The sequence below is a fragment of the Bombus vancouverensis genome, chromosome 4 (genome assembly GCF_051014615.1).
Source record: "Bombus vancouverensis nearcticus chromosome 4, iyBomVanc1_principal, whole genome shotgun sequence".
Taxonomy (NCBI): domain Eukaryota; kingdom Metazoa; phylum Arthropoda; class Insecta; order Hymenoptera; family Apidae; genus Bombus; species Bombus vancouverensis.
In genome coordinates, this window is record NC_134914.1 from 19,557,809 (window position 1) to 19,576,643 (window position 18,835).

Below are 18,835 nucleotides of genomic sequence, written 5' to 3' on the forward strand. Positions count from 1 at the left end.
ATGAATTGGCTCGGACGATGAAAGTCAGCCTGTTAAACGTAGTCGATAGCAGCATGCAAATGACACGGGTTAACGGTACGGTTCTTTTAAAAAATAGATAAATTCGTTCCTCTCTTCCTTGGTTCTATCTGCAAGTTCGACTGACAATTTAGAAGAAACGTAAACTTTAAGCGATATAGTCGTAAATGCAAGAGAACCTAAAGCTGTCGAATCGTTCGAAACGAAACGGAGTATCTCGTCGAAACCCACGCCACTTGTACTTTCCCTCGTTTCTAATTTTAAACGTTAGAACCGCGATCTACGACTAATCTACTAATCTACAACGATTGGTGCGCGGCAAGAATTTTTTAAACGCGCAACGCCTAACTATTTGATCGGAGACACCGATTTTTTTTCTTTTAGATTGTAAAATAAAAAACCGACAATAGCCGCTCGGTGTGAACGTTGCTGTCAACGTTTTGAACCAAATACAACGTATTTTGGTAATTGTTTAGAAAGCCTTCTTGGATCTCGGTGATTTTTTAAAACGTTGTAAAAATCTTAGTCTTAGTTTTCGAAATACTTGCAAAACACCGTGCTGGAGTACTAGACTGTCCTGCAGTTATCCATTCAACCCCACGACCAACCATAATTAACGTATTCGTGTTACCTTTGGCAGCCGATCGAGAACCGGTGCTTTTCACGTGGCATAAAATTTCATCTCGCGATAGCAGTCACGCGTGAAAAGCGTTGGCTGATCGATATACAGAGAACGAGCGCGCGAATTAATTATTATCGGTTAAAATCCGCCTAACGGATAAAAGTCTAATTACATTCTTTTCACTGATCTCTCTCTCTCTCTCTTTCTCTCTTCGCGCTAGTAACAGTTTAGGCTAGTTTTAGCGGGGAAACGAAGCATATCGCGTTCATATAGTCTCGGTCGCTCGATGGAACAAAGTGCCAACGGGTATCGGAGCTGTTCCGAACGGCGATCGTGTCTCAGAGGATCGCGTACATCGACCGTTTTGTAGATTGACGGATATTTGGTTGGTCGGTGAACGCGCATGTCGATATCCGGTGTCGGAGAAATCTAGAGCTTCGTCGACAGCGTAGAAGGAATGGAAAAGAACGGCGATTCTGGTGCCAAAATGGAAATCGATCTAATCTATACCTATCGATTTTCCGAATTTCTAAAACCGGTAAAAGTTGAAATTTTAAAGAACAGTCGAAAATCGACGATATCGATCAAAGATTATCACGGATAACGCTTCCATTCTATGTTTATCGCTGTCCTCTTCTTATATCGTCGTTGTCATCGTCGTTATCGCTGTTATAGCATCGCCACGATCGTCATCGAATAGACGTTAACATGGTTGAAATTCATCGTCGATAACTGATAGGCGGTATATCTCGAGGATGGAAAAGGGAACCCGTGTCTTAAATCTTCCAATCCTCTTTGATCATGTCAGCGGCTTTCTCGGCGATCATGATCGTCGGTGCGTTCGTATTGCCGGAAGTGATCGTTGGCATGATCGAGGTATCGATCACTCGAAGTCCATTTACGCCGTGCATCTTCAATCTGGCATCGACCACTGCCATTTTGTCCGTGGAGGGTCCCATTTTACACGTTCCGCTCGGGTGGTAAATAGTTAGCGTGTAATATCGAGCGAAACAACGCCAATAATCCAGCGATGGGAACTCGAACGACGAACACTCCGGAGTTCTGTTTGGATTCGGTTGAGTTTTCAGTTGCTTCATCGTGTTCGTCTTCGACATATCGTGGATAAACTTCGCGCCTTCCGCCTGCATCCGTTGACGTTAACAGACACACGATTTATTAAATTCTCGAAGATTCGATTTCTCAGCGTTGCTTTAAATTGATCGAGAAAGTACGGAACTCGTTGTACAGCGACCACTGGCCAAAAGAAAGCTCGAAACAAGAAACTAATGCGAGTTTAGCAAATTGAATTTTAATTGAGAAGAGAAACAAACGTACGATATATCGAACGACGATATCGAGGAATAAACGAGTAGTCTAGTTTGGAGCAATTTACGTTTAATGCAAATTTTACCCGATACTCGTACACACGAGTATAGATTTTAAGCTTTCGTTTCTCCGTCACCGTATCGTCGAAATCGATCGAGTCGGCAACCGTTAGCTCGACAAACGTTCGCTGTACTTATTTTTTAAGGAATAATAAACCAGTTTATTACCAAAACGTCGAGATCGTGTGGATCGTCGAAGTAGTTGGGCACTATGATCGGCTGCTGATTAACGTCCTTGGAGCGCAGCTCGATGTATCCTCTGCTTCGAGGTCGCAGCAGTAGCGGCATGATCATGTACGAGTCCTGGTACAGGATATTTTCGAACAAACGGGCATAAAATTCATCCAGAAGGTTGCAAGCTCTCTTGCCAAAGAGACCGCCGTCCGTATTGTCGGCCGTTGAAGAGACGAACAGCTGTATATCGGGATAATCCTCCGACTTGTTCGCATATCTGGAAATATTCGTTATGATATAGACATAGATATAGAAAACATGTCCGCGTAATGTACGAAAATATACGAAATAAAAGCAAATTTTGATTTCAGTCTCGTTTCTCTCGTTCGTAAAGATATAAATTTGCAGAAAAATTCGCAAAGTCGTGACGAGTTAACGTCGATAAATACTCACTTGGTGTTGATGAAAGCTATACCCTCGGCCACGTTACTCCCGTACAACGGCCCGGTACGTTCTCTGACGAACAAATTGAGCGCATGGGCATTGACGGACCTCATCAAGTTAAAACTGAAAGATGTCGAATCCGTGATGTTGGCCGGTTTAGTCACCAAGTAAGTCAATCCACCGATCGCCACGTGATCCTGAAGATTTCTACCGACGCCGGGAGCTTCGTGGACCACGGGAATATCGAGTTGTTCCAAATGACCCCTGGGGCCGATTCCAGACAACATGAGCAATTGCGGCGATTGTATCGCGCCAGCCGATAGAATTACCTCGCGACTGGCTTTCACCGTCCTGCGCCTGGATCCTACTTGAAATTCCACGCCATAAGCAGTTTTTCCATTTTCATCTGAAAATCAACATCCGCCGATTGATCGTCTCTCGTGGTCCTCGTCTCCGATAATAACAATTCCAAGCTGTACGATTTTAAACGAAACTACGATAGGAAACGATAGGAAGAGCTAACGTTTGATAACTCGCCTTGGCTCACCAAAATCCTCTCTACCATCGATCTCATACTGATATGTAAATTTTTTCGCTTGGAAGCCGTTCGAAGAAAAGCTTTCGCGGTACTACATCGCAGACCATCTTTCACCGTTGCATGAGAGAAGGAGAATCCGGTTTGCGTGGGTCCATTCACATCCACCACGTCGTAGCCCATTTCCGTGCCCGCTTGTATCAGATAATCGGTCACGGACGAACGATAATTAAAGTATTCGACGGTCAGATATCCACCGGTTCGATGATAAGGGGAATCTTGGTATTCTTTGATCCTCATGTCCTCGGATTTCTTAAAATAAGGCAATACGCTCTCGTAATCCCATCCTGGATTACCCATCTCCTGCCAATTGTCGTAATCCTTCTTGTTGCCACGCACGTAGAGCATCGCGTTCAGCACGCTACTTCCTCCGAGTACCTGTACGATAATTCACGTATACACCCGCTACGTATCCAAAGATATAATTATCGGCGAGTACAGCGAACGATATCGATACTAAAAAAGTTTGCTTAAGCGAATCTATTATGCGAATATCCTCTGTTAAAAAAATTAACAGCAATCGTCACACCTATATCGGTCGCGAGAATGAAAAATAGTGGAAATCATTCGTGCCGACGTAACTTGATTTATGTGGAGAAACTAACATCGGATAGGGCAAATCCTTAATAACGACGTTACGTAAGTGCATACATATTTATACCGTGCACATTCATACATTATGCATCCATGATTGTGATAATAATAAACGATAATAAATGTCATTGGAAAATAGTACCTTGCCGCGTGGCCAATTGCACGCGTTAGCTTTCATCGCTTTGCAATAATTACTCGACGGTTCCGTCTTGAACTGCCAATCCATCGAGGTGAGCTGAAGAATCGGGAACAGAATCGGTATGTCGGACAAATCGTTTTCGTCGACGCCAGCCTCCAACAACAGCACCGTCCAATTTTCGTTTTCCGACAAACGATTCGCCAACACCGAGCCAGCCGTGCCACCTCCGATTATTATAAAATCGTAGCTGTTTCGAAGATCCGATAAAGTGGTCGGCTTCACCCTGTTCTCGCGACTCACGATATCCGGCCTGTACATGCCAATCAACATACGAAGAAGCACCAGGAAACTCAGTTCGGGTCCGTACGACATCGCGATCCTCATCGTGGAGATTCTGCTGACGCTCGACATTTCTTCCTTTTTCTTTTTCTCTTTCTTTCTTCTCGATCGATCGATCGATGACCAGCGATCGGCGATCCTCCAGGAAAAATTTGCTCGAACAACGATCTTCTTACGGTACTTTTTTCCCGAGTTTTTCCTACTTCGATCGTACTATACTACAATCGACGTGTTTCGCGAATCGCTATCCTTCGTTAAAATCTCCGTTAACGCTATCGAGCTGTCCTCTGCGCAACCGTGCTTATATTAATTCGATGATGTTTTAAATTCCGAAACCTTCGCGACAATACGTGATCGGCTGATGTTTCATTCAATGTACGTACGTGTAACTTGTATTCGCTTTCGACGAAAGATTTTATGTCACTTAAGCCAAACAAATCACGACAGTTTCAAAGCAAGTTACGCTTTCGCAAGCTCGACCGTTTCTTAAACAATTCGAAACATTTCGTTTGTCATAAATCTAAATGACTCAACGTCTCGAATTTAATCTGCTTTTTTGGCGAGATTATATAACTGAAAGTGTACCTTGTTTATTTTTCTTTTTTTAACAATTACTTTTATCTCCTTGTTGATACCCAATGCTATACCTAAAGACAACGAATCGATAAATTTCGTTCTTACCAGCATATCGTTCGAATCCTTAACACCGTTGCTCGAAGCTGAAAATGAAAATAAACGCAAATTGTTATAAAACGGTATCGAAAAATTTGTACGATGCTTTTAAAAATTTTAAACGCGAAACATTGTAACTACACTGACTTAAAGATTCTTAATATATCGTAACATCGTAGCTACAGTCTAGAAAAGGCGGCGCTTTCAAACGGAACGCTTCCCGAAATATCGATCGTTCGACATCGCTTCTATTTAACGTACATGCGTAGTCTTTTAACCAAATGTATTACAGTTAGACGAATCTTTTATATCGTGCAGGCAAAAATTATATATTACTCGCACACTCAGAACGACGACACGATGGTATTCCGACAAAGCTCGAGAACAAATTGCCTATGCAAAACCGTGGGACATTGCGCTATTGTTACGAATCGCTGGATCAGCTGTTTTTCGATTGCTTTCAGACGTACGAGTACGACTTTTGCAGCGATCGACAAAGTGGATGCGAAATACGTGTGCGTAATCGACGTAACTGAAACAGCGGAAATAATCGACGACATCGATATACCTAATCGATTAAAATCTCGTCGACCGACCGTGCTTTGTGAATATGAGAAGGAATAGAATCGTGATTATCGGTTACGGGTAATTGGTGATACGAAACGACGTTACAAATACATACATCTCAGTTATCGGAATTTCTGAGTATGCGACCCAAAAATATGATTTGTAAAATAGTAAAATCATCGTATCAGATGGCTTAAGAACTTTGCACGTTACGATACATCAAGTGCATCCGATTTAATAACCCTAACGCACAATATCTGAAAAAATATAACCGATAGATATGCAAGGTGGTTGGTAACTGATGGTACAAGCGGGAAGAGAGTGATTCTACGCGAAAAAAGAAGTCGAAAATATAGAATAAAAATTTTCTTTTTTAATTTTTTCATCGAGACAACGATTTACAGTGAGATCCGTTATAACGAGACGCGATAAAGTGCACGCGTACCGAGCGAAAATTCAAAGTCGATTTTCTCGAAAACAAAGCCTCGAACGAAAAATTTTTATTCTATATTTTCGACTTCTTTTTTCGCCTAGAATCACACCCTTCCCGCTTGTACCACCAGTTACCAACCACCCTGTATATGAAAATCTGTTTTCTTCCTTTTTTTTTTATAATAATATATAATCTGGCATTGAAACGTTCATAAATCACGCGGCTAAGAGCTCGTGTTTTTCGCTTCATTCGCTATCGAGATATAAATATTGAAATACGACATGCCACTAACATTAGCGGTACTCGGTGTACACCGCGGATACACGTAAAGACCGCAAGAACGTGTCAATCTCCGGTAACCCGCTAATCAGCGTCGATACGAACGTTATGCTAATAAGTAATAACTGAAGTTATCAGCTACGATGTACGAATGTGTAAGGAATCGATGTAAAGGAAATGACCGAAGTGAATATATTTGCTTCGAATCGAATATTTGTAAATATCGCGAATATCTAATCGACGAGTACCTTGAAAATGTAAGTATTTAAGATCATCCGTCTCGTGCGAGGATCGAAGGATGTCCAAAGTGTCCGATGATCGAACAATATCTGCGTCGTACGAGAATGTCTGAACTGGTTGAAGGTTGACGAGCGTCTGATATCTGCCTTCTTCTCCGAACGTTCGAAACCAGAGCGTTTTGCGCAGGGCGCACGCTGACCGATCGTCGTCAAAAGTAAAAATTAATTTTCCAATCTCTCTTTCGTAAGAGATCGTATATTTGCTTAAAAAAATAGAACCAATTTGATCGAATCACTCCCAATGGGATTGAAAGGAAATGTATCGTCACGTATGGCCCGGTTCTCGACGCAAGAATATCGACTTTCGCGGTATTTTTAGACCAATTTTGGAACGTTACGTCCGAAGGCGTTCCGGAAGCAGTCCGGAGCACGGTGATAAAGAAGACTTCACCTCACCGTTGTTAGTCGCTATTTTAAATACGCTAGCCTATATTTTAAAGGCGTTGTCATCGACAACGATTCTGTCCGAGCTTTAGTTGGTCTACGACACGTCTAATATCTAGAACGGGAGACGGGAAGGAACTCTGTACAAAAATCATTTCAACAATGAAAACAACTGGACAAGGAAATAATTCGTATTATTTACGAAACAAGCAACGAGAATTCGATTTCTTTTATTCGTGTCGATATGATAAATCTATACGTAGTATTTACATTAAAAAGAAAAATTTACATTTTGCCGCGCCGTTCAAAAAATTGGCTACGTTCTATCAGCTATATCGCAAACTATGTACATTTAAAGATCAAAGCAAGGACAATTTCAAAAGAGAGTAACCAACGTCGTTAATAACTCTTTTCCTTTCGACGATTTTGTTATTTGTACGCTTTTGTCATCCTTTATGCTGCTTTGCTTACACTTTGAATTACAATAACGATATGATAACGCACGAACGAAAAACCAAAGGTTCGATCGCTGTACGATCCTTGAGGTTTGTCTCTCGATAACTCGAGGAATAAATAGAACGCCGCTGTATTAACTTTCGCCGTACATAAATGGTACAAGTTCGTCGGGAAAGATCAACGAATATTATTACTTTAGCAGCAAAACGTGCGTCGACACTTACGCGTTACGTGTACTCGAAAACTTGGTGTAACTTTGTACCACCGTCGACGCGGTCGTAGTAATTATTTTATTCGCATCTTAAATCAACGACGCGGTTAATCCATTTAATTTAATTATATCTCTGTACCGTAGCTGTACAGGGATACGCAAGATTCGAGGTAACGTTTTTATCGCGTATCACCGACGCTTTAAACGATCGCTTTAAATTAGTCTACGAGAACCGCGACGTTCACCCTCGGCCTCTTCTCTTCAACCAGAATTCTTTTATCATGTCGGAACCCTTCTCGCCGATCATGATAATCGGCGCATTGGTGTTACCGCTAACTAAATTCGGCATTATAGACGCGTCGATGACTCTGAGACCGGTAACTCCGTAAACTCGTAGCTGAGGATCTACCACAGCCTCGGGATCCCAGTAAGGACCCATCTTGCAAGTGCCCACGGGATGATAGATGGTGGCGGAATAGTGCCTGATCATACATTCCCAGTACGGGTCGCTGTACATAGGAATGTGTTTGCAGCCAGGAAATTGTTTCGAATTTAGTTCGCTTCCGAAGCGTCTGAACGAAGCGGTTCTACTCAGGGCGATTGCTATTTTGACTCCTTCGACCAGTGTCGCGATATCTTCCGGTTCCTTGAAGTAGTTCGGATAAATCAAAGGATGGTCGAAAGGATTTTTACTTCGAAGCTTGATAACCCCTTTGCTTTTTGGCCTTAAAAGCATAGGAATCACGCTCCACACGTCCTTATCGCTGATGGGCCCGAATACAGCGTCGTAAAATCTTTTCGTCAATCCGTGAACCTTTCTGATGTGCCTACCACCGTCGGAGTTCGTCGACCCTGATACGAAATGAAGTTCTATGTCCGGGAAATCGTCGGAGGCGTTCACGTACTTCGTATTGACGAAGCCTAGGCCTTCGACACCGCCCAGCACGGTCAGAGGACCGTCTCCAAAGACGGCGTACTGCATCACAGCTTGAACGCTGTGCAATCTCTTCTCCACCATCGAAACCTGTTGATTCACCATGAACGTCAAACCTCCCAAACCGACATGGTCTTGCAGATTCTGTCCCACTTTTAAATCCTGAATCACCGGTATCCCGTGTCGTAGCAGGTGATCTCTAGGTCCGATTCCCGACAACATCAGCAATTGCGGGCTATTGATAGCACCTCCGGAAACGATCACTTCCTTTTTAGCACGAATACGGAACATCTTGTCGTCCCTGACGAATTCCACGCCGTAAGTCCTCCTCGATTTCGCGTCTATTAAAATCTTGGTGACCTGCGCGTGCATAGCGACGTGTAAGTTCTTGCGCAGCCTGGCTGGTCGCAGGAAGGCCTTCGCCGTGGAGCATCGACTGCCGCGTCTGATGGTTCCCTGAGCGATCATAAAGCCGGTTTGATGTTCCCCGTTAATATCTCTGTTCTCGTAGCCCATTTCTTGGCCTGCTTGAACGAACGCTGCGGCCAACGGGGTGTGCCACGGTGCTTCTTGAACGGTTAGATAACCCCCGGTCGAATGATACGGCGTTCGGGCCAAATAGGGATTTTGATTGTCCTCCGATTTTTTGAAATAATAGAGAGCGTCCCTGGCAGACCAGCCTGGATTGCCTAGCTGCTCCCATATGTCATAGTCTTTTTTGTTGCCGCGAAGATAGAGCATGTAGTTGAGCACGCTACTGCCTCCGATCACTTTCCCACGTGGCCAGTTACAGCGACCCTCTTCCATCGCTGTGGTTGCGACAAAAAAAAAAAAAAAAAAAAAAATAAAACAAAAAATCGATATATGGAATACAAATTTTCCAAGATATCTCGATGATCGTTCTTGCGATTGTCCGTAGATGAATTACACTGCGGATATTTATGCATTTTTATATTCGTACGAACGTAATTAAAGAAATTGAAAATAAATCGGATTCGTTCGTTAATCCGTTCGTTCGTTGGTCTATCAAACGTTACAATACGTACTCTATTTTGAATATTTTCTACATTTTTGCATATTATATTCACATTCTGCGAACCTTTGCACCCTTGGTTATTTCAATTGTGCAAGAATACATAAAGAACCGCAGTTTTAAAATCTGCTAACTTGAAATAATCAACCTGGCAATATATCGTTTACCTAGACAGGCTTCTCCGTTGGGTTCCGTTTTGTACTGCCAGTCTAATTGACTGAGCTGCAGATAACCGGCGAGAAGAGGAACGTCGGAGATTTCCGTTTCATCACCACCAGCTTCTAGAAGGAGCACGTTCCAATTTTCTATTTCCGATAGGCGACTCGCTACCACGGCTCCTGCAGCCAAAGTTTACGAGAACTTAACGAAGATTTACGAAATCGGATCGTGACGCGAGCCTAGTTAACGAAAATTCGCAGTGAAAATAATTTACGCGAGACGTACGTTTGAAAAATAATAAATTACGTAAATTCGAATCTCGTTAGGGAGGTTGTTTGAAAGAAGCTTCGACGACGATCCAACGATCTAAGTTTTGCTAGAGAGAAACGAAATAGCAGAGAGTAGAATCGAGATATCGTTAAAGGAAACTTTCCTCGAAGGTATATTCGAAACGCTAAGAAACGCGAGCGAAATCTATCGGGAGACGCTAAGCAAATATAAAGAAAATGAACGAAACGCCGTTAAACTCGCGAAACATTTCCTGAAACAAGAACGACGAAGCTGTAGACCGTGGACCGGATAAGAACCTGTCACCCGTGAAATGCAAGATCTTACAGGAAGTGGAAGAACGTGGATCGAGAAAGCTTTCGTAAAAATGCGAACTGGAAAGTTGGAGGACAAAGCGAAAAGAACATCGCGTTAACGATTCGAGTTTTAATTACAGAAAAAAATCTTCAAACGTAGCTTTTCGTTCGAATTTGAAGGATTAATCGCGTCATCGTATTAGCATTTATTACGAGACGATAATAACGTTTAATTTTTATTTCATCTCGCTGGCTGACAGAGAATTTCTAGAAAATAGTCTCTATCAAATCTATCTACGTATACCTAACAAATTTTGTGCATCTGCCTTACCAAAGAAACTAGAAATACATTTTGCCGCTACGTTATTAATTTATACTTTCACGTCGATATAATTATCGTATCTCTGAAAGAAATTTAAACAAAAATCGGTGAATAAAATTACATCGGAATTAACGGAATCTCTAATTCTTCCAACGCCAACGAAATACCAGGACATTATTGACGTTAATACGATATTAATTCTACTATTTCTACGCTTCCATACAGATACTCTCTTTTGCTTGCTTTTTAAATAAAAATTCAACAAGGATAGTCAAATTTTCTTCACTAAGGAAAGCGAATAAAGCGTATCGCGTTTTAACGATATGTGTCTTAACGTGTCGACAAAATTCCTCGAGCCAACGTTTTTATTTTACGACGTTTTATATTCCTACGAAACGGTATCTAGACTTTTACGTTCCGATGGCTGTAAACGTAAAAAGAGTCGGGATAAAAGAATGTAATATCGATCGACGAGGAAAAACATACCCGCGGAACCAGATCCGATAACGATAAAGTCGTACGATGGCAGCAGTACTTCCGAAGGTATATTAATCGGTGGCGCTTCGTTGTCCATCACTTCGTACTCGAAGTAGACGAGAGCCGCTGCGAGCACCGGGAAGAACCACGATAGTCCGCTGGATGCGGAGGTCAAACCTCCCGTTAAAACGCTTTCGATGCCCATGTTCTATCGATCGTCTGTAACACCAAGTTTCGCGACGTTAGATCGTCGGCGAGTTCGTTCGTTTCTATATTAAGGTGAAAAGGCAAACCTCATTTCTAAATATTTCGTAATTTATCAAGACTCGCTACGACTTCGATCTAAATATCAAATCAGATTTATTCAACGCTGTAACTCGTTTTTCTATTTATCTCTACAAAGTTGCTTTCGGATCTACGGTACGCTCAGCAACTATCACTTTCGGATAAGTTTCATCGATCGATTTACTGCCGATCGTCTACTGTTTAATTAAAGATAAATGAAAAATCCAACCTACTCGTGTCGGTATCGCGATTTTCGAACACGGTATTTCTTATCAACGAAACGACCGCTACAGAATCGCGACTGTATTCTCACGGTTATTCACAGGGATGACCGGCTTGGTCGACCTGTCCCCCGATACTGTCGAATCGAAGTCGATCCACAGCCGCGTAGAAATCGGTCGAAGAAAAGTGCGAGGCAACTACACACGTGGGTCGAGTGCGTACGAGAGGAATATCAATGACACGTGAAACTTTCAGCTGTTAAGTAATTCTGCACTAACGCGGTCAGCGCGGTGGCGGAAATCCTCACGTACACCCTATTGTCGAAACATAGCGCGATCGTGCGCAAAATCTCGCGAAAACGGGCGAAACCGACGACTCGAACGTGTCTTGAGAATTTCTTCGATAACGAAAAAGCAGCTTTCGGGATATAGGTATGCGTTTGTCTCCGATCAGCCGGTCGGTCAACGGCCGGTTATTCGTTTGTCCGAATAGCGTTTAACCAAAGTTACACGATCGTTGACAGGACCTATGATGAATTGGAAACTCGGACGATCCGCTCGGTTGGAATTGACAGTTGGTTAAATTGTACAAACCACGTGCTAATCGAGGTCAAATCCACGGAAGGAATCTTTATGACTTGCGTGGTATAACAAAGTCCCTCGAGTCTTTTGTATTCCGAGTTATTCCTAAACGCTCGAGGTTTCGTATATGATAATCGATGAATCACGCGCCAGGAACAAATAGTCAGCGAAGATCAGGCATAAAAAACTCACGTAAAAAGGAAATGCTATGCTGCGCTCTTCGGTTATTTTTCACACGGAATCGTCGTTTGCCGTTCGTACGTATTACCACACGCTGGATAATTGCACCGTGTACGAAATTTTTAAATCTCGGCAAGTCGATAAAACTTTGACGCGTTTGAAAAGGAAAGCAGTACCTGTTCACCTACTTCTCGAAGAACGGTGGATAGCGTGGAATCTAGAAGCTTCTTTTCTTCTAAATAATCGATACACTTGCAAGTTTGTGCTCCAGAAACAAGATTTTTGTCGCGTCACCGCTTTCTTGCATCGACTACCGGTCTTTCGATATTTAGTCGTCTAGTATCCGCGCAATTTCGCGTTACCCATTACGATCGAAAGTCGATCGATTCTTTCTAATTCTTAAAAGATCGTAGCAGTCGGTAAATCCACGGTCTGCGCGGTCTTTGCTCTTTAATCGCGATCGACGTGTCTCGACGATTTACGAATTCTCCGACTTTCTTCATTCGCTGATTTCGTAAGAAGTTTTCTTGTTGCTACATCGTCTTTTTCTTCCTTTTTTTTTTTCTCACTTCCGACTTTTCCGATTTTTCGAGTACTCGATATACTAAAAAAACCTTTGCGAGGATATATTTCAAAGTTAGATCGATAATTTCGGAAACGACGAACTTTTTCCGGTCATTTCGAAACGAGTTCGGCAAAACGGGTTAAAGACTCGGTCGGCGCTCTTCGTAACGATCGAACAGGAACGATTAAATACTTGTGTACGAAACAACTGTCGAAACGTCGGTGAAGCCCGTAACGCGAGCGCGTTGCAGTCCATTATAACGGCAAAGGTTTCGAACTTTTAATTTCTTCTTTCAACGACAACTCAAACTTTAACTGTCGCGAAACTCGACGAAAATCACTAACTGTTTGGAAGATCCATGGTTTCGATATACGACGAGCGACCGGTTAAAAGACGGTGTAACACTGACCGCGACCTTGCTCCTGTCGCTACTTTTCACACGATAGATTCATCGAGATCCGAGTAGCGGAATACAAGAACAAGTTACGAACCTTTCGAAGTCGAACGTGCCGCATAACGGTCCTCCGCCTCCTTCTCTTCTTCGACCTCTCTTTCGCCCCTTCTCGCGCTCTTTCTCGACGCGCATCTTCGCCTAACGTACTCTTCCGTCTCTAGTCTACGCCCGGTAGAAATGGAACTTTACGTTTGCACCGAGGAATTCGGTAAACGTTGAATCACTCTCCATGTCCTAGCCGTGTGTTCCACATATGTTCCTTCCTTCGGTCAGCGATGCAAAATGCCTCGCCTCTCCATCCAAGAAAAATAAAAATACCTACAAAACTATGGAGTATCGCTTATACGGCCAGATATCGCGTCGAATACGACTCGTACTTTCGATAGCTTGTTCCGACGTTGTACGAACTATCGCGTTATTCTGCTCTAGAAACGTACATTTTACGCTGGTGTGGCGTAAACGAACTTTAACGGTTTCAGAGAATAAACGTAATAAGTTAGCTAACGACGACCTTGAAATATGTCGTCAACATCAACGTTTCGAGTATTTTCTCTATTTCGAGGTTGTTTCGAGATGCGCTCTGGCGTAAATAACCAGAAAAGATACGACCGCGAGACTGGACCGTCGTCGATGGAATTTAGAAACACCAAAGTGTACCGTAAACGGAATTTGAATCACCGTGACACGGGAACGAAAATTTCTCGATACGTATTCCAAGCATACGCGAGCGACGTTAACGATCCTCGATCGTTGCCAATCTCGCGCTTTGCGCAATATCGGTATTTATTTACGTTATTTCGTTTAATCGCTATCTTTCCGAGCTTGTCCCACTGTTCGCGAGGTTAACTTTTTTCCCCTGACCTATATTTATTATCCGCTCGGAAGCAAACGAAAAATCTATATCCGCGTACGTAGGTAAGCTGTAGCGAAAAACAGAGGCAAAGAGATTCGAAAGCTATCGAACGTTTCTTTTCTCATTTCCGAGATAGTAGATTACGTGCTACGCGTCACGTTCGCGGTGAACGCGATATCCTGCGTTCGAGGAATCACCTTTGACGTCACCCGATGGACTTACGGTAAAAAGTCGGCGACGCAACGCCACCGGCTGCCGTACAACAATGACCTACTTACTGTCGCAACAACATCCTCGTTACGTTTAACGATCGTTGAATTACAAATCGAATCCGTTGTATCCTGACAAACGACGTGAAAGAAGTTCGCCCGTTCGGTCGAATTTCATTAAACTCGTCGTTTTAATCCGTCGCTTTTCTCGTCGTCGTTTAAGGGGTCGGGGCGATCGATGAAACAGCCGCTTTTACGATTCATGGACATCCGATGGAAACAGTCGTTTAAATTGGAATTGAGCCTCGCGACGAGCTCGGCTCGTCAAACGCTTGCTCGGTGCTCGCCGTTTATTATTTTCTTCAAAGTTTCTATCGCGAAAGGTAATCCGATTCGAAAAGGAGACGATGTTTATCGCGACCGCGATGATTCACCCTACGTAACAAGTCGTACTTTCTACCTAAAGTTCGCGATGCTTTCTACTTTTAAATACGCATCGGTCGTAATTACCGTGCTTTTAGAAGAAATTTTAAGCGACTTACGATGGTTCGCGCACGCCAACGCCTATTACTCGGTATTCGAACAATTTCCGTTTCTGTTGAACGCAACACCGTACAGCCGTACATCCGCAGTCTGCTACGGTTACAGAGATCGTTCTCGTTTACTACCATGGTTTTACCGCGATATTTACAAAACGTACCATAACAAGTAATCGAATTATTTCGACTTAAACGACGGATTATTCGAGCGCGATTTATTTAAATTTCGCTCGAACTAAATAAGTTTACAATTTGATGATCGTTGTCTTCTAGGTCGGATACCTGAAAAGAATGGACAAAGTTTGGATTTCATCGATACAAAGACGAACTAAATTTCCTTCTCGATTGTGTTTTTAGGAGGATGTTGCGGGTCCATGAAGAAGAGAACGATCGTCGGTGGCTACGCCTTCACATGGTGGTTCGTTACCGACGTCCAGCGATTGTCCCTCGAGGTTATGACACTGAACCCTGTCTGCGAAAACGTAGAAACCGCGCAAGGTGTGCCGTTGACCGTCACTGGAGTAGCACAGTGCAAGATCATGAAGGCGGACGAGCTTTTACACACTGCCAGCGAACAATTTCTAGGAAAGAGCGTTTACGAAATCAAATCGACCATCCTATCTACCCTAGAGGGTCATCTTCGTGCGATACTAGGTAAATTTTTGCGACAATCGCGCTAAAAGTTGGAAGATCTTCGACTCTGCCGCTCAAGTATTCGCGCTTTTTCACAGATGCTATCGTAATTTGTGCGAAAAACGAAAAGACGAAATTCTAGTATTTCTGGAATACGCGCTTTTAACTTCTCGTAGTTTAACTTTTGTACAACAGCCAGACGTTTCGAATCGATAGCCATAATATTTGTAACGTTCTCGAAACGATAACGGCCCTCTGTCGTCTTTGCATCTGGCACGACGGAATGGTAATTTCGGCGCAGCTATCTTGTACTTTGCCGATCGAGTATCTATACCTCGCACCGTTTCGCGGTAGTTGAAGATGCTTCGGCTGTTTCGAGCAAGTGGAACGCGAACCTCGTAAACCTCGAAACTACAAATCTTTTACCTTCGAGCTTACGCAGTTTTACGGACAACGATATCGCAGCGCATGGAATTGGAAAAAGTTTAAAGCTGACGAAAGTATCTCGTAAGATGCGTACGATATCGAAACGACGAGGAAAAATTGGAAAAACTTTCAGGCACGCTATCGGTGGAGGAGGTGTACAAAGATCGAGATCAATTCGCGACGCTAGTGAGAGAGGTGGCCGCGCCAGACGTCGGTCGCATGGGCATCGAAATTCTATCGTTTACGATAAAAGACGTCTACGACGACGTTCAATACTTGGCTTCGCTTGGCAAAGCGCAAACTGCGGCTGTTAAACGGGACGCCGACGTTGGCGTCGCCGAGGCGAACCGCGACGCTGGCATTCGGGTACGTTCATACGCAAAGCTCTATATAGGAGCGTGCGACCCAGATACGATCGCACGTATAATCGTCGTAGACTATACTGTATCCGACCGCCTACGTGTACATACATCGGTCGTGTTGCGACCGTAATAAGGTATCCCTTGTGGAAAAATAAGAAGAAAACACGCGATAAAATTTGTTCGTTCGACGCTTGGTCTTGGAGAAAACCTCCGAATAACATTTCCCTTTAAACGGCTAGATCGAGCTCCGTTTCACAGATTCTGTGTCCACTCGAAATTAGCCCGTGCCCTTTTGCGTTCGTCTGTTTGGCAGTCTTTTTTTTTTTTAAACAAGAGCGATCTCCTTGACTGTGATACAGTATCTTAAAAAAAAGAGAGAGAGAGAGAGTCGCAGACAACAGAGTCGCTGAACGAAACCGTGGACTAGCTTAGAGAAAAATTAGACGCTTACAAGGGAACTTCGCGTCGAAGATGCCCAACGATGTCGAAGCTTTATACGCGCGAATTCGGTGCAAGTTCAATTATAATTCAAAAATATCTCGGAAACTAGGAACCGTTCGACATTTTATCGTTTGGTTGCACGTATAGGAAAAAGTTATTCGAAATCACGCCCCCGACAACGTATTAGAAAATCGTCGAAATCGAAATGGAAATCGAAATTGATCCGGTACGCGACGCGAGTAGGATAAACGTTCAAATTTATTCGTTACTCTATTTCAAAAAATTGTATTCTATATTTTCTCGTTTTTCCACGAGAAGTTAGCTCGCTCACGCTTGCACGTATGTACCTGTTGTTCGGTCCGATACCGTTGTACCGCATACCGTATATTTATCTAGAGTGGAAACGTATTTACTTTATTTCGTGCGCGAATCGATAGGAAGCTGAATGCGAGAAAGCAGCGATGGACATAAAGTACAATACCGACACGAAGATCGAGGACAACGCGAGACTCTTCCAGTTACAGAAAGCGAATTTCGACCAAGAAGTGAACACGGCGGTAAGTAGCGGTTTGGACGAAGCGTACCCTCTCTGTGGTCGTAGTTAGACGCGAATTCGAATGAAAACCGATTTGATCGATATATAGAAAGCGGAGGCGCAATTGGCTTACGAGCTTCAAGCGGCGAAAATAAGGCAACGGATACGAAACGAAGAGATTCAGATAGAGATCGTGGAGAGGCGCAAACAGATCGAAGTAGAGGAACAGGAGGTACGTCGCAAGGAACACGAGCTTCAGAGCACCGTGAGATTACCCGCGGAAGCTGAACATTACAAAATTGGCAAAGTGGCCGAAGGGAAAAGGTAACTTTGACTCGTATCGAAATATCCTTAAACGCCTACGACTCGCGAACGTCGAAACACGGATGATCAAAATACGACAACGATACGACGATGCGAATTTTCTTGGTTTTTAGAACGCAAACGGTAAACGCGGCCATAGCCGAAGCCGAGAGGATTCGTTTGATCGGGGGAGCCGAGGCCCAGGCTCTAGAGGCGGTTGGAATGTCGGAAGCCGAACGTATGCGAATGAAAGCCGCCGTCTACAAGAAGTACGGCGAGGCTGCTATTCTCAACATTGCTCTGAACGCCTTGCCGAAGGTAAGAGATCGCGACGATGATTCGATCTTAAGCGAAAGAAAGAAAGTAAAAATCCTATGCTTGGTAGCGCGTATGTACGAACAAACGTACTACCGACTGTGATATATATATTTTTGCAGATTGCCGCGGAGGTGGCCGCGCCGTTAGCGAGAACAGAGGAAATCGTGCTTCTGGGCGGAAGCGATACGACCAGCGGTGAAATTACGCGCCTTGTGGGGCAAGTACCTCCAGCTGTCCAAGCACTGACCGGTGTAGATCTTTCAAAAGTACGTTCTAGAGGCCACTGGCCCGCTGGTTATCTGCATACAGATAACGCGCGCTATCGAAATTACCGTTTTCGATAGAACCAGCGCCAACTTTAAAACACGAAATAACAAAAAAATGATTTCAAAGATATAATTCATCGCAGTGCCGTCGCGAGTATTCCGATCGTTGCTGTTTCGTAAAATTTTCGTAAGATAATAACCAAAGGTTAACCGAACGAAGATCGCGATCGAAATGCTGCGTTGACGCAACGTTCGCTCTTAATCCTCGCTCGCTTTACTCTGCTAAATATTCTAACGAGCGCTTGAGAATTTGGAGATTAAGGATCGCAGTTTAAATTTCAGTCAATCAATTTCCCTATTTAGAGACGATCTTTCTATCGTTTCGGTTAAATCGACAAGAATAACGGCGAAAAAATATCTAACGTATCGGATATGACGGTGGCGTGATCGCAAAGCGGCGCGCCTTTGATCGTACTTGATTTCATTTCGTTGATCGCGTAAAGTTTCCACGCGAAATAACGTTCGAACGTTCGAATCGTTTGC

General features: G+C 43.5%; 3 protein-coding genes across 8 annotated transcripts in view; 1 reads left to right on the forward strand and 2 right to left on the reverse strand.

The window, feature by feature from the left end:
• The window catches only part of Flo2 (flotillin-2), a 95,289-nt gene that overhangs the window by 67,405 nt on the left and 9,049 nt on the right, over positions 1-18,835 (forward strand). The window contains exons 2-7 of one of the 2 annotated variants that reach the window (XM_076618108.1): positions 15,366-15,662; positions 16,201-16,433; positions 17,308-17,427; positions 17,515-17,729; positions 17,843-18,026; positions 18,146-18,292. In XM_076618108.1, coding sequence (XP_076474223.1) covers positions 15,366-15,662; positions 16,201-16,433; positions 17,308-17,427; positions 17,515-17,729; positions 17,843-18,026; positions 18,146-18,292 — 1,196 coding nt within the window. The remainder of the gene's footprint in view (positions 1-15,365; positions 15,663-16,200; positions 16,434-17,307; positions 17,428-17,514; positions 17,730-17,842; positions 18,027-18,145; positions 18,293-18,835) is intronic. The other variant, XM_076618109.1, reaches the window with a different exon arrangement.
• Positions 1,376-4,319, reverse strand: LOC117157573 (glucose dehydrogenase [FAD, quinone]). The gene is made up of 5 exons (XM_076617902.1): positions 3,975-4,319; positions 3,181-3,616; positions 2,653-3,049; positions 2,194-2,476; positions 1,376-1,782 (listed from the first exon to the last, which is right to left on the reverse strand). The coding sequence occupies exons 1-5, from the start codon at positions 4,299-4,301 to the stop codon at positions 1,417-1,419; spliced, it is 1,809 nt and encodes a 602-aa protein (XP_076474017.1). The 5' UTR covers positions 4,302-4,319; the 3' UTR covers positions 1,376-1,416.
• Positions 7,156-13,826, reverse strand: LOC117157572 (glucose dehydrogenase [FAD, quinone]). Of its 5 annotated transcripts, none has more exons than XM_033335705.2 (4): positions 13,445-13,826; positions 11,130-11,339; positions 9,746-9,916; positions 7,156-9,354 (listed from the first exon to the last, which is right to left on the reverse strand). In XM_033335705.2, the coding sequence occupies exons 2-4, from the start codon at positions 11,323-11,325 to the stop codon at positions 7,853-7,855; spliced, it is 1,869 nt and encodes a 622-aa protein (XP_033191596.2). In that variant the 5' UTR covers positions 11,326-11,339; positions 13,445-13,826; the 3' UTR covers positions 7,156-7,852. The 5 variants fall into 5 exon arrangements, with proteins under 5 accessions (XP_033191596.2, XP_033191595.2, XP_076474047.1 ...); XM_033335704.2 differs by lacking the exon at positions 13,445-13,826 and adding an exon at positions 12,565-13,413; XM_076617932.1 differs by lacking the exon at positions 13,445-13,826 and adding an exon at positions 11,639-11,946.

Excerpts from the sequence above, each read along its gene's own strand:
- LOC117157572 (XM_033335705.2), bottom strand. The coding sequence starts at position 11,325 with ATGGGCATCGAAAGCGTTTTAACGGGAGGTTTGACCTCCGCATCCAGC. Across the intron at positions 9,917-11,129 it reads TATCGGATCTGGTTCCGCGG|GAGCCGTGGTAGCGAGTCGC; the intron begins GTATGTTTTTCC and ends CTTTGGCTGCAG. Across the intron at positions 9,355-9,745 it reads CAACGGAGAAGCCTGTCTAG|CGATGGAAGAGGGTCGCTGT; the intron begins GTAAACGATATA and ends TCGCAACCACAG.
- LOC117157573 (XM_076617902.1), bottom strand. The coding sequence starts at position 4,301 with ATGTTGATTGGCATGTACAGGCCGGATATCGTGAGTCGCGAGAACAGG. Across the intron at positions 3,617-3,974 it reads GCAATTGGCCACGCGGCAAG|GTACTCGGAGGAAGTAGCGT; the intron begins GTACTATTTTCC and ends ATTATCGTACAG. Across the intron at positions 2,477-2,652 it reads ATAGCTTTCATCAACACCAA|ATATGCGAACAAGTCGGAGG; the intron begins GTGAGTATTTAT and ends GAATATTTCCAG.